The following is a 14,170-nucleotide window of genomic DNA, read 5'->3' as shown; positions in this document are numbered from 1 at the left end:
CTGCTACATAATTTTAAAACGAAGTACAAATTTTAAAGTGAAGTAGAAATAAGTTCGAAATATTTTTAAAATGAGGCCTTCTATTGAACTGGTGAATTCCTTGTGTTTTCCAATAAATCACGTACATGCTACAAAGTATTTTTTGTGGCAAGTTGCTGGGCAAAGTGTAAAAGGCAGGTCATATGTTGGTATGTAGCTGTTTGAGAATATTTTATCGAAGGCCTAAATAAAATTCCTTTCCTAAATTGAAGGCCTAAAAGTAAAATTACAATGTAATGAAACTTCACTCGGGACTTGAATTCAGCTGGTTTAATACCTGTTTCGTGATAGAACTGGTGGGCAGGTAACAAAAAGTAAACCACAAATTAACTACCTGTAAATCTTCCTCATCAACGAAATCTTCTGCAAGTGCAGCCATTTTTGAGTAACACTTCACATCAATTCACTTCAATCAAGAAAAAAAGATATAGATTTGTTTCATCATCATCGGTAAATGACGTAATGCTGAGCTAGTGTTCTGCAAATGACGTAATTGGGACGTTGGGAAACTTCTGATAAAAAAGCAATTGCAATATTATGAAATTTCTTAAAACAATTGAAAAATTTGCACTGCAAATGAAGGAGATTAGAATACGGAACGCTACATTCTGCTTTACCCTTTCTAATCCATTTAATGGATATAATAAAGAGCAGGCCCGTAGACACGGGGGGGGGGCAAAAGGGGCAATGCCCCCCATAATTTGCGAAAATTGTGTTTGAAGATCTTATAAGGGCAGCTTAATATGACAGTATTTCTTAAGGCAGGTATAGAAAAAGCTATATTTCTATCCTTGCCTCCCCCCCCCCCCCCAATTCGGTTTAGCTCTCTACAGGCCTGTAAAGAGCCTTGAAGCAGCACTTTAATTTAGAAAGGTTTGATTTCTTCCTCCTATTTTTTATCTCATTCCACATTTTTTCACTTTGTAATTTTCAGACCAGTTTATGTTTTATCTAAGAATTTAACTAGACTTAATAAAAAGCCACATTAATATGCTTCACACGAGCATATGGAAAAATTAAGCCAACTTAAATTATTATGAAAAAAATGATATCAATGCCAATTTATATTGTAATCTGTTAGATTGATTATTATTATGTAAAAGCTTTGTGTTTCGTGAAATGGTTTATGCATTTGCGTGGAAGATGTGGTTCCGTCTCATTCACGTTCTAAAAAAAATGAATTTAAACTTCGCAATTGAAGATAATATTAAGGACAATATCATTTTTATAGTATTAGAGTGTGATGAATATATTATGCAATTTTTAACTTTCAAACCGTAGATCTTAAAATCTTCTTTCTATTTTCGCAAATTTATTGATTCTGTGTGGAACTTTGGAAAGGTTTATATAAACGCAGAAAATTTCGTGAATCCAATGAGGTGGATTTGCTCAACGATACAATTCAATTGGGTCATGAGAACAGTAGGCAGGCAGGCTACACTAGCTGCAATAGGACTTGATCCTAAATACTCGTATATGTTAATTATGTTAATTATGCTATGACCTTCTTCTTGCTTGTATATAGTGTAATCGCTCTCACTACTCAAAAGCTTGTTATATAGCCAGGGGGGGGGGGGGGTCAAATCCAGTTTATAGAAACAGTGAAACTCAATTCAATACTGTGAGAATTTACTTTTAAACTACAACGTAATTTACTGTTAAGACTAGAATATACTGTTGATACTATCGATACTATCGTAAGCCTAATTGACAATATCCATTATTGATAAAAATAAAACTTTTCTGTACATACATGTTAAAATCTAGATTAAATATTACATAATAGTATTTAAAATAAATGAGTCCATCGATGCAATTTGCAATACTTGGAAATAAAGGCAAAAATTAAGGGGTCTCGCGTGTGACACAGTTTCAGACTGTGGAAATTCTAATGATATTAAGCTCAAACGTTTAACGTTGTATCCCTGTGTTGTATGGACATCCTGGCTTGAGTTTCAAAGATAAACCATTTCATAACTTGGACGTGCGACGTAGTATTTTTAGTATATTGGCAATTATGGCTTCGTGAAAAATAAATTTGAAACCATAACGAAAAGAACTTGCAGCAATTAATTGCAAACGATTGAACTTTGAATACAGTGGAGACGTTTGGAACTGAGGTGAGGATTGGTGTAAATCGAAACGTATGGAAACTTCTCTTATTCGCTTCTCGATTCTCTTATTCGAGTCTAAAGTCACTCACGGTATATTTAAATCTACAAATTATTCATTTTCTGCGTCCCCTAAAAGCTTTTACAAATATTGGACACCATATCAACCTGTTTGCCATTTCGTATACCCATAATGATAAAAGGGAGTCCAAGCATATAAAGATGGCTGAAAGCACTTGTGATCGAACTCTAGCCTAGCTAGTGGCGGTTTTAAGGGGGGGGGGTCCAGGGGAGCCATGGCCCCAGGCCCCGCGCTTATGGTAGCCTAAGGGGCCCCACAACTAACAAAAAAGATAGAAATTGTAAAGAAATAGGGCCCCGCAAATTTTTGGTCCCGGGCCCCACAGTCCCTCAAACCGCAGCTTAGCCTATCAGACATCAGAATTTACTTTTGTTGTAGATCAGTTACTCATGTATAGTTAGGGATGTGTTAATGCCTATCGTCTTTGTAAAGTATTTCTTATCGAAGGGGAATATATGTTTAAATTCCATTTAATAATACATGCCATACAATAAAACAGAATTTCAAGGTTCAAAACTTTAACTAGAAGTCCAAAACTAACAAGTCCAAAACTATAACACACGAGGTCGTTTACAATGAAATGCAGATACTATAGTATCTCCTAGCAAAAATAAGACAAATAGTATTCTAACTTATTAAAAATTATACCTAAGAATGTTTCTTCCCTTTGGTAAAAATAGCATTAATGAATTTAGTACATTCGATGTCAGGAAAAGTTTTAATGTTCCCTCCTATTTATTAACAAACTGTAAATAACTTTTACTTTTAACTGCCTGTTGAACCAAGCTCCACCGATGAGATATCTTCTTGTTCTCCGAAGATCCGAAAATCTAGAAAAACAACATATTGTGAAGTCAGTACATTTCACAGCCCACGCCATTTTGGGGGATTCCTTTGGCCCTGCTATTATGCAGCCTTCGTATGTTTGGGGGATCCCTGCTATTATGCTGCCTTTGTATATATACTCGTCCCAGTCTTTTTACGTATTATATTTACGCCATAAATTGTAAGGTTAATCTTTTGAAGTAGTGATGTTACGCTAAAGATACGCTATAAGTTTATGATTGGCTAACAAATTGCCCTTAAATTATAAGTGTATACAGACACGTTTCGTATATATTTAAAGATAAAATCAACGATGTGGAGTCTCATTTACGTCTACGCTCTACTGAAGCTATGTTCAAAATAAAATGTCCTTTGCTGTAATTGCTTCCTTTAAGGGCGTTTAAGGTTCAGCTAGAAATTATCTTTACAACAAAATATCAAAGAGATGAAACAATATCTAACAAAAAGGTAATGAAATGTGTTAATCTTTCAATACAAAGCCAAAACATGAAATGAAGAACATATATCTTAGATAAAAGCACTGATAAAATAGCAAGAAATAAGATAAATATCAACAGACTAAAAATAATGAGAAAAGTTTACTTCTTTGATGCTGACTAACTTTTAAAATTATATTTTTGTTGATGATGCGACTCTATCGTTACATGAAGTACTCGGCGTTTAAGACTGAAGAAGTTGTGTTCTCTACCAATTAATAGAAATACTGAAAATATTATCTAGTCTGTGTCTCTAGTCAATATCGCCTTGCTACAGGTATTGTAAATATCTACTGGTCAGTTTAAGTATATCTTTTCTTCTTAAAGACACTATACCCTGTAAGACGAATATTCAGAGTTAGAAATAGCCCATCGAAATAGCTCAGCCACCGTGCCTTTAACATGTTCGTGTTCAATGTTGATGCTTTTGAGAAAAAGGGAATAGGTGACCAAAAACAAGTTGATTACATAAATGTTTGTACACAATTTGGACTCAAATGTTTTATTCATTAATGCTGCATAAAGAAAAATAAACAAGATTAATCTGATGACGTCAAAGTGTACAATCTCACAATAACATAACAAGAATCTCCCAAAGCAGGGGATGGAGAAAGAATTATTTCTTTGCGCCTCCTGCACAGCAACCAGTTTGAAAACAAAGCAATGTGTGTACAACAGCAAAACATGTTTGCATAAACATCATGACACGATGAAAATCACAAAATAACAAAAAACTCAACCTAGACACCAGAAGGCAGCTCAAAGCTTTTTATGTCTGAATCTGCTGGATAACACATTTTAGTCATTTCTTATAGCTTTTGTTTCTTTTATAAAAAAATTAACATCCGTTTGGGAAAATCATGATAATTTTTAGGCATTCTGATAAGTATGTTCAACCTTCAAAACTATGAAGTATAAATTTTACATGTTAGCATAGGAAAAACCCTGAAAGGCGAAAAAACCTAATAAATAACCGATATTTTGAATGTCAATACGGCCATACGCAGGTAAACAATTTCAGTTTACAATATCATTCAATTCAACGCTCTTTTTCTCCCACAGCCATGAATAAGCCTGGTTTCCACTGCATGATTAGCACGATTACAGCAATTAGAAGTTGAACTTGTCGCCATAATCGTGATAATCGCGCAGTGGAAACCATAAACAAAAGCCAGAAGAATAGTTTATTGAACAAACAAAAGAAGTTGAAAAAGGTGGGAACCATGATGAGGACTAGAGAGAGCCCCCCCCCCCCTTTAAAGTAACACTGACAGTTAAGTGTCTTAAGTGCACAGCTTACAAGAAACATCACACGTTTTTCTTTGTCTTTGTAATCGATAATGTTTATTGTAGCAATGAAAAATGCTCAACCACTAAAATCAACAGTTCCGTATTTGAAATTTATAATATGATCTTGTCAGGGTTACTCATACTTTGGGATCTGACTAACCAAATGCAAATTGGATCTTCGGCTCGGAGGTTATAGTCGTGACCATTGTGATGGGCAGTTGAAGGTCCATAATTTGTCAGGGTACTTGATTTGTCGGGTGCAAAATTTGTTGGCAACAGGATTTGTCAGCAACATGATTATGAATTGTCGGCTATATGATTTGTCGGGTACAAGATTGGTCGGTTACGTGATTTGTCAAGCGTAACAATCAGCAATTTCTCACAAAAGATCCCAGAAATCTTCAGTTTATGTAGCTGAGGGCCACCTTTGCGCTGACATAGTAGAATCGTTAAGATCCATAGTAGAACCTAATATCCACATTCAGAGCATAACGAGAGAAAACACAGCATACTACAATGTGGGTCTCTTGCAATTTGAAAAAAACACCTCATGAAACATTTAGCTTAAATAATTCTCAAAACTAACACGAAATAATTTTCAATTTGCAGGCACGTATTCGGCACAGTGAATTTGGGAGCAATTTTCTGAAGATTTTCGGCATCAGGATCAGGTAGATAATTCTTTGACGCAAAGATTTGTCGCAGAGCAGTCGTCTGATTGACTTTGGTGCTGGAGGAAAGACATGGCGCCGCATTTTGGATTTTTAAGTTATAATGTTATCTAGTGACAAAAAGCTCTTTAAGGAATCACTATCTGATCATTTTCACGTAGTCATTCTAAAGATTGTTCAATGGGAAATGTAGAATCAAAAATACTTTATCTAATTTGGCGCAAGAAAAATTTGGCCACGGTTCATCATACGCGGCGCACAGTCACCGCCAGATTCACCCTTGCGTATACTTGGTTTTTACGCTGTCACAGACGAATTTTCCCAATAACAAAGTAAGCAATGAAAATAGATTTATAAACTACCAACCTTGTCTTCACGATGACCAAAATCCCCAAACGTATCGCTAACTTTTTGCATAGTATCTGTGTGCAGTTTCCTTCTTCGCATAATGACCTTTGGAAAAAAAGAATATTTCTTAGAAAAGGATAAAAGTTCTTGGAAAAGACTGAGATTTCTATGGGAAAGATTCTATTGACATAAATCGGTACAAGAGCCAGATTGGCCATTAGAAAACAAGCCAATCAGAAAACGAGCAATGACCGGGGCCAATCACTTTACTAGCCAGAGATCAGGCGCGGATGGAACTTAGACGGTGCGGAAAGGCAAGAATCCGAGCCCCTCTCGAGATCCAAGCCTCGTCCAAGTCTATCACTTGACACAAGCTTTGAGAACACTGTCTGATACCTAAACTCAGATACTAAAGTCTGATACTAAACTTCTGGTCACTTCAGCTTTGCCTGACAAATCGCTCTAGTCAAACAGGCCATTGAACTGACTCCTCCTATTAAAAACAACTTCAAAGATCATTCAATCGTCATTCCAATGTATTTTTTGCAATATTACCAACCTCTCAATTAAAAAGATTGACAACTTCTAGGCAAATTCTGACGATCTTACGATTACTAGTCTTATCAAAATACAAGGTATTGGATTTTTAATGTTATCTCATCATTATCTCAAAACTAATTTTACATTGAGTAGATTGACTCAAAACCTCCGGAAAAAACTTTATCTGCTTATTCGAAATCAGGTAGTATTTCTGAGTGTCTAGATCACAACATGTCGCTGGATTGGTCAAGTTTTGATCGGCTGTTCATTTGCCCAATCAAATTCACCGATTGATGACACGTGATACCTGACAAATATAAAAATCATCCAGTGCTCATAGATGAAAATCTCCGACTTCACTTTTCATAACAATTAAAGGTTATAGCTTTATAACTTGCAAAATTATACTTCCGTCAATGAAACAGAACAATAACAAACCGCTTTCTACAATATAAAGCCTCTTACGTCAAAATCTTGAAATTCAGCCTTGGGTGATTCATTGTGCACTGGTGACATCGCTTTCTTACTGGATATCTATGAAAGAAAAGAAAATATGACATCATTTTGGAGTTGGGTTGAATCAAACATTAGTAAGATAGTGAAATTGTTCCTGTTCATTATATTTTTCTTCGGTCTTACATTTCTCAACTCACACGGTTTAAGGTTTACAATATCCACTAGGGTATCAAAAGTACTGCACCACCTCGAAGGAGGAGAAATGGCGCATGAATGATCGAAAGCTATTGTTACATTTAAAAATTTCTAACCTATCTATGGCGTCAGCAAAATTTTCAAACTTTTCCCAACGAAATCTACTATGAAATACGCCTATTTCACCTAATTCATGCATCCAAATGTTTTGTATTGTCAAAAAATTGACAAAAAGTGTCGCCATTTTCAGCAAGGTGCTGCAATACTTTTGATACCCTAGCGTATACTATATTATATTTGAAGCAATAATTAATTGAATTTCAAACCACCTTTAATTGCCAAGCGACTTAAAAAGGAAGACTTTCTTGTGATGCATTTCAAAGCTTTGAAAACCACAAATACCTCACGATCTCTTGTTTCGGAGCTATTAACATAAGTATAAACTAAAACTTAGGACCATTTGATAAGCTGTGTTTTAATGGAACAAGAGATGCTTTTTTCTTCCACTCTGTTAATAGTTACAAGCAAAAAGACCTGATTGAAATATCACCATATTTTCACTAAAATCTAGATCAAAACAAGAGAACCGATGGGAAAACTGGCCTCATTTGTAGGGTTTGAACTAATACGGCATGATCACTCAATTTTCATGTGATGATGGCATCCGTCGGTCACAATTTGCTATGTATGGAAACACTGTTCTGTTAATCAGTACGAGCTGAGTTCATATGACCAGTTCCAGGACAACCAATAGCATCACAGCACGAAAATCACGACCCAGCGGATTTGGGAACGTTTGGGTATGCCCGATCCTCTTATCATGACTCAATGCCTTTAAGATTTCCAATATTTCTGAAGACTGTCTTGAGAGAAACTAGGACACTAACCACACACAATAAACTCACCTAAAACTTGAAAATGGCTTTGAGAAAAGCAAACATCTAGTAAACTAAAGCTTTTCGTCTGACGATCTTCAGAGTTTAAAACGTCAGAACATAGACCGAAACATGTTTTGACGATCTATGTTCTGACGTTTTAAACTCTGAAGATCGTCAGACGAAAAGCTTTAGTTTACTAGATGTTTGATTTTTTCAAAGCCATTTTCAAGTTTTGTACCACGAAACGATTGTTCACCTAAAACTCGAGCTACTCTTCCATTTCTATCGTTCTATATAAACCTTCTATTAATCCTAACTATAAACCTATAATAGTCCTACTCACCTTTAATTTGCCCACTGCTCGATCCTCTGCTTTTGCATTTTCTTCTTTCTGTACCCCTGTGCCTATAACTGCTGTCTCCATTTGGTGCCGTTCTCCTCCTTCAAGGTTACCAGACAATTTCAAGTCGAGAGAGTCCCATGAATCACTCCTACTCCGTTTATGATCTTCAGAACACCTGTCAGCTGTGTCGCTACTTACAACTGACCCAACATTTCCCGGTGCAACTTTAACTGTCGCTTCATAGTTGCTGTATACTGCTCTTTTCCCTGACTGCCCATTCAGATTATTTACATTGCGATCAAACGTTTTCGTTAAAGTTACATCTTTTTTAGAGGTATATCTAGATTTTCCTGCATCACCGCTCCCTGTATTTGATACCTTTCCATAGCCATTGTCCGTTGATATTTCTTCTTTCTTTTGTAACATATTTCCAATAAGATCAGAAATATAACCGGCGTTGTTACTAGCCTCTCTGGGAGTACCATCCACAACATGTTCGCCACTGTGCATTGCCGATTCACCATAAGAGTTTCTTGCCTCAATAATAGGTTCGTCAGTTAAAGTCTGTTGCCCCTTCTTATGCTTCGTGATAAATCTGCCTTTCTCTTCATTTTTGAAAGAGTCCGCTCTTTTAATAATCGTCGCATTCTTCACAGTATCTCCATCAGCAACGTCTCCAACTGACTCAACAAAGCTTTTGACTCTTTGTACTTTAGACCTTCCCTTTCCAGCTTCAGTGTCAATTTCTCCAATGCCATCATATGACGGATTCGCACTAAACAAAACCTTTGGAGAGAAAATAAGACATTAAGACATTGTCTTTTGGGCATTAAGATACGATGCCATCGATTGTATAAAAATGGCTTTGATAAAATGCTATAGCAACAAAAATCCTTGTGAACCGTCAAAGGGCTATCGCTTTGCTACAGGTTAGGCATGCTCTTTACAAGAGCGGCCAGAAAGTAGAATAAGAGCATAGTTCAAGGGATAAAAGCAATTAATTTTTTATGGTATTTTGGAAACACTAAGTATGATGAGGCGACTTCAAGGGGTACAGATGGCTATGTCCATCTGTTTGTTTGGGTAAAATTTTTGACAGAAAAGGTATTTGAAGGTAACTATTTCTACGTAGCATAAGCTGGCAACTAAGAACACTGAGGATTTATGCTTATAAAAAATAAGGAAGTTTGGTGGCATATAGCCAGAAGTCTAGGAAATATCTTTTGTGGCCATGCCTGTGGGATACTGGAAAACGCCCTTTTTGAAAACTAGTTGCTTCCTGAGTTATATAATTGGCTTACTGAGTTACAGAGGTTGTTCCTTCATTCATTTATGATTAGAAAATATGCTTAGGGCGACTGAAAAACTAATTCATTGAGATAGCTAGAAGACTTGCAAAATGAAATTTGTAGTGGATGGTCTGAGGGAAAAGTGAGGCTTAATCATTTGCTTCCCATTCAATGCCCTATTGAAATTAAACCATCTAAAGTTTCAGTTAGCAGGGAAATTTCACTTCAAGGTGTGAGGATGGCTCAATGGTTAGGGCTCGAAGACTGCAGATCCATGCAGGGGCGGATCCAGAGCAAATTTGAAGGAGGGGCAGTTGGTTGTGGGGGCGCTGAAAAATTTTCGGAAATTGGTGACGAGTGTATGCTGTATACCAAAATTTCAGACCCTAACTAACTAAGTCTCAAAAACTTTTCACCTGATTCTCATACTTCAAAAGGGGTGTAAAATTTACAAAAAGAGGCACCAGACTTGCTTCAACTTGGTGAGGGAGGGGCAACTGCCCCCAGGTCTCTTCAATTCAAGCATAGGAGCCACAAGGTATGGTCAAGCGAGAGAAAGGACAAAGACCTTGCTTGACAAGCATAGGAATCAAGTGGTGTGGCCACATTGAGGGAAAGGACCAAGACACTCCTCAATAAGCATAGATTTCAGTGTCTTTAACCTGCCTTTGAAAGCTAGGTAGCAGGAAATACAAATTGCAAAGATGAAATTTCTTACCTCATTCACTTTTTCTTCATTTATGAAGGCTTCAGTTTGCAATGAGCCATCAACAGCCTTCCATGAGGTATCATTCAAAATGTCATCTAAGGATTGTTCAGCTGAAATGTTGTCAATCATAACGTTATTAGCTACAACAAACTTTAAGATAGTAAACTTTTATAGCAAAAACCAGACTGATACAAAAGTGGCTAAAGCAGTCTGTTTATCAACTGATTGGCCAATATTGATTTATAGAATGGTTAAGCCACTTAAGCATTGTCGAGTGCCTTTAACTAATACACTCCAGATGCACTCTAACATAAAAATCTTACTTTGTTCACCAGAATAAAGAGAAAAGATAACACGGAAAATATAAAATGGACAAAACCTGTCTACATGATCATTCTATTTACTTTTCATTAAAAATCGCTCTAGCCAGAGCACCTGGAATGAATGATAAACATTTTCAAATTTACTTGAGGGTGTCTAAACAGCAACAGAAGTATTTTCAACTGCTGTCATATCCATGATGATCTTATGCTAATATTCTTAACACTGTACTGTAAAGAACTTTTCAGGAATAAAGCTTCCTCTGCAGAATCATTATAATTATCATAAAAGAATATCAGTCTCCTTTTTTGAATGGAAGTCAGAGTGATATTTAACAAAGACAGGGGCTTGCAGCTTCCACTTGAATTCATCATCTGTACCCAGTAAAATCTCAGATAAAAACTGAACATGACTCTTGCTTGACCTGATGCACCTTAAGAAACCATCAAAAACATGTTCTAAAATATTTCAACATTTCTTTTATCTAAAAGCTTGAGCAAATCCCTGCTAAAAGCCTACTAGCTTATGCCAAAAACTTTTAAGCAACAAGGCAGTGGGCTTGAAAACCTTTTCGTCCTCTCAGTGTCCTGGACAATTTTTAAAAATCTTATTGCATCTATTACTCTTTAACATTGTATCGTCAATTAATGTCAATAATCAGCACGTATTCATTTAATTGTTCAAATATTTTGTTGAATTCCACAAATTTAAATAAAAGTTGAATTCATCAGACTATTTATTGCAGAGTTAGGTAAATATTTGAAAAAAATTGCTCCTGATAAAGCTGACCCCTTTGCTAGAAATAGAATTAGTTAAAACATAAAATGTAAGAGAATAGTTAGATAATATGTTAACATAAACATGTTTGAATTGTGGGTTTCAGTTTACGAATTCAGCAAATGGAAATAACTTTCAACCAACCATCAAGTATGTTAGATTCTGTTATTTCTTCATAAATTAAGCCTTTGCCTCCATTTGGTAACATTTCAACCTTTACATTAATTTTGCCTGGGTTGATGTCAGGTGAATCTCCATCTTTTTTATCAAGTTCACCTTGCCATCTGATGTCTTTTAGGAACAGGAAGATCCATGTTAAAAAGTGCAGCATATTGATGATCTGAAACCATTCAATGAGTGTAGTATGAAACATCAACAACCAGTGTTTAGCTTAATACTCTAAATAACTTTGGACAATGATGTGAGTATCAGTTTGAAACTGGCATAGGATATAAATACAGAATAATTTTGTAAAGGGCTTCATGATCCTTGTACACAAAATTAAACCCATTGAAGTATAAGGATGGAATGAAAGGTTATTAAACAAATGAAAGAAATTGAAAGCTAGCAAAAGTAGAAATCAGATGCTGTTGCACAACCCTTTTCCTGGTCGTAAACAAGAGAAGAAAGATTGGGCTTGGGAAAAGTCAGATGCCAACCACAGCAATGCAAAATATTCTTTCTTTTCGGGCGCTATTGAATTTATTAGTTAGTTTCTTACAACTACGATGAAATAGAAATTTAATTTTGATTGACCTAAGGCTATGTTGATGTTTGGTTTTGATCAAGAGCTGTGGGTTGTGCCAAGATTTGTGCTTTGATTTATAATCCCTGGCTCAAAAAACCCACAACTATGCTTTGAAACTCGGCCAAAAAGCTATGAACTGTGCGACATAAATTTACATAGAATATAAACTTCGACAGGATTGTACAAACGTCAATGATTTGTGTAATATGTACACCAAATGTGTTTGCATATTGTCAAGAGTTCTGATATTGCTCACTTAACTTATTTGACCGTTATTATTTGCCTATTTGATGTGAGAAATAAGAGCTTTACAAACTCTAGAATACACTAACTGTCCAAGTAAATTTCTAGTACGTTTTATCAACAAATATCAACTGATTACACATTTATTTACTTTAGGTCCCCGCCCTTTTATAATAAGCAACGTTACTAAATGAAAGAAACAATGGCGATCAAGCCGAGATTTGTAGTTTAACACTCAAGATAAATTCGCCACAGGGGTCGATTAAAAAATGTATGTAGCAAGGAGTTCAATTCAAATTCATTTACCTTGGATTAATGTCTCTTTGCTGCCATGATTAATTTGGAAGTTTTTCCAAAGAAAGCCGGCGATGCCAGGCTACAAAAACATTCCCTTCAAGAACGTAAACATTTCTCCTCCACAGAAGTGAGAAGTAGAATTAAGCTTCAAAGTCCCCTGTTACCAGTTGGTTTTTGTGTAGTGCTAGGGGACTCAGGGGGGCTGAGTCCCCTTGTAAATGCCAAAAAATAGCCAATTTCTACTTTTGCTATTGTTTTTCGCAGCGTTTTGCGCAAGAGCCCCCCTTGTTATTTTAATAGCACTGCATCCCTGCCCTTACGTATATTACTGTTAAGAGCTGGCTCCAAGGTCTGGGCGAAAAAAACACTAAAAATTGATCCACAAGAAGCGCTGTAATAAAATTTCAAAATCTCCCGTCCAGTTCTTAGTAGGATAACTTTTCAGTTTCGATCAAATTCGATGAGAATATCTCGGGATATGAGTAATTTTTGGCAAAGTACTTATTGGTAATCGAATACGATTTTGAATCAACCTGTACGTAACCAAAAGTTAGCCATGGGTGCTCTCTTCGTTTAAAATTGGCCTGTAATTATCGCAAAAATGAGTTCTAAAGAAACCAGAAATGCAAACCACAGACTTGTCTTTTTACTTTGAGGCTGGTGTTAACAGTACCATTGATAAGGGGGTAGCCGGGGCCCAGGTGTCAAGAAGGGTCCGCAAAAGACTGGCTAATGATTGCCTCTGCGCCACTACTTCTGCGAAAGGACCCGTGTTGTGTTATAGCCCCAGGGGCCTGGGTGTTCAGGATATGATAAACGAGTTAAGGGGCCCAAAATCTGTATGATATATCAGTCCATACAAAATGGAAAGTCTGTTCATTAACATTTGATGCTGTCTATACTTTTTTCAAGTAATGCTTATGTCTTCCTGTCACAGAATTCAGTTGTCAAACGCCAAATGAGGCTATGATACCCACAACAGAGGTGGAAATTCATATTTCAAGTGGGAGGCAGGGGGACAAAAACCTCCAAAAACAAGCAAATTTTCCGACAAATGACAAAACTTACAACGGCGTTTCACAACGTCTTGAAAGGACTCACCTGGGAACCAGAGCCTTGGTGAAAGAGATGGCCGGACAGTGGTCTGACGTACCCACTCTTTCATCGATCAATCTTTCACTGAGGCTCTGGCAACCATGGAATAAAAGAACAAAAACGCCAATAACGGTGCTTTACCTGACAATTTAGCTCTCGCCCCAACATCTCCACTAGGGGCTCTGGCCCTCACATCTCCGCATTTTCCGCCTTTGACCAAAAATACCTTACTTGCAACAACGTACGAAAGTGGTGCATAGGGGGTACGCGCCCCCACTTTTCAGAAAAGTAAGTGCATATTTGCAACTTACGGACATGCCCCATTCAAAGTGCTTTCTGTTTTTATTCTTATTTGCTTTGTTTTCCATGAACGAACATTAATACACCAATTCGACTTAGGACCTCGTTTTGGAAAT

At 36.6% G+C, this 14,170-nt stretch overlaps 2 protein-coding genes across 5 annotated transcripts in view; both read right to left on the bottom strand.

The window, feature by feature from the left end:
• Positions 1-472, bottom strand: part of LOC135688973 (mitochondrial fission 1 protein) — a 39,385-nt gene extending 38,913 nt beyond the window's left edge. For all 4 annotated transcript variants that reach the window (XM_065206052.2, XM_065206053.2, XM_065206050.2 and 1 more), the window contains exon 1: positions 374-472. In XM_065206052.2, the coding sequence (XP_065062124.2) occupies positions 374-418 (45 nt within the window). In that variant the 5' untranslated portion in view covers positions 419-472. The remainder of the gene's footprint in view (positions 1-373) is intronic.
• Positions 473-1,591: 1,119 nt separating this feature from the next.
• LOC135688964 (uncharacterized) lies at positions 1,592-12,811 on the bottom strand. The gene is made up of 7 exons (XM_065206038.2): positions 12,669-12,811; positions 11,516-11,711; positions 10,283-10,383; positions 8,276-9,061; positions 6,869-6,937; positions 5,882-5,968; positions 1,592-3,062 (listed from the first exon to the last, which is right to left on the bottom strand). The coding sequence occupies exons 2-7, from the start codon at positions 11,700-11,702 to the stop codon at positions 2,964-2,966; spliced, it is 1,329 nt and encodes a 442-aa protein (XP_065062110.2). The 5' UTR covers positions 11,703-11,711; positions 12,669-12,811; the 3' UTR covers positions 1,592-2,963.
• Between the last annotated feature and the right edge of the window lie 1,359 nt (positions 12,812-14,170).

Source organism: Rhopilema esculentum, chromosome 9 (genome assembly GCF_057945365.1).
Source record: "Rhopilema esculentum isolate cy_ngs chromosome 9, ASM5794536v1, whole genome shotgun sequence".
NCBI lineage: Eukaryota > Metazoa > Cnidaria > Scyphozoa > Rhizostomeae > Rhizostomatidae > Rhopilema > Rhopilema esculentum.
Note: the sequence above shows the minus strand (reverse complement) of the source record. Positions and strands in the feature narration are given on the sequence as shown.

What these genes read in the sequence shown, in the direction of transcription:
- LOC135688964 (XM_065206038.2), bottom strand. Translation starts at nt 11,702, where the DNA reads ATGCTGCACTTTTTAACATGGATCTTCCTGTTCCTAAAAGACATCAGA. An exon ending in AGAATCTAACATACTTGATG is followed by an intron (nt 10,384 to 11,515) that starts GTTGGTTGAAAG and finishes ACAACATTTCAG; the next exon opens with CTGAACAATCCTTAGATGAC. An exon ending in CTGAATTTCAAGATTTTGAC is followed by an intron (nt 5,969 to 6,868) that starts GTAAGAGGCTTT and finishes TTTTTTCCAAAG; the next exon opens with GTCATTATGCGAAGAAGGAA.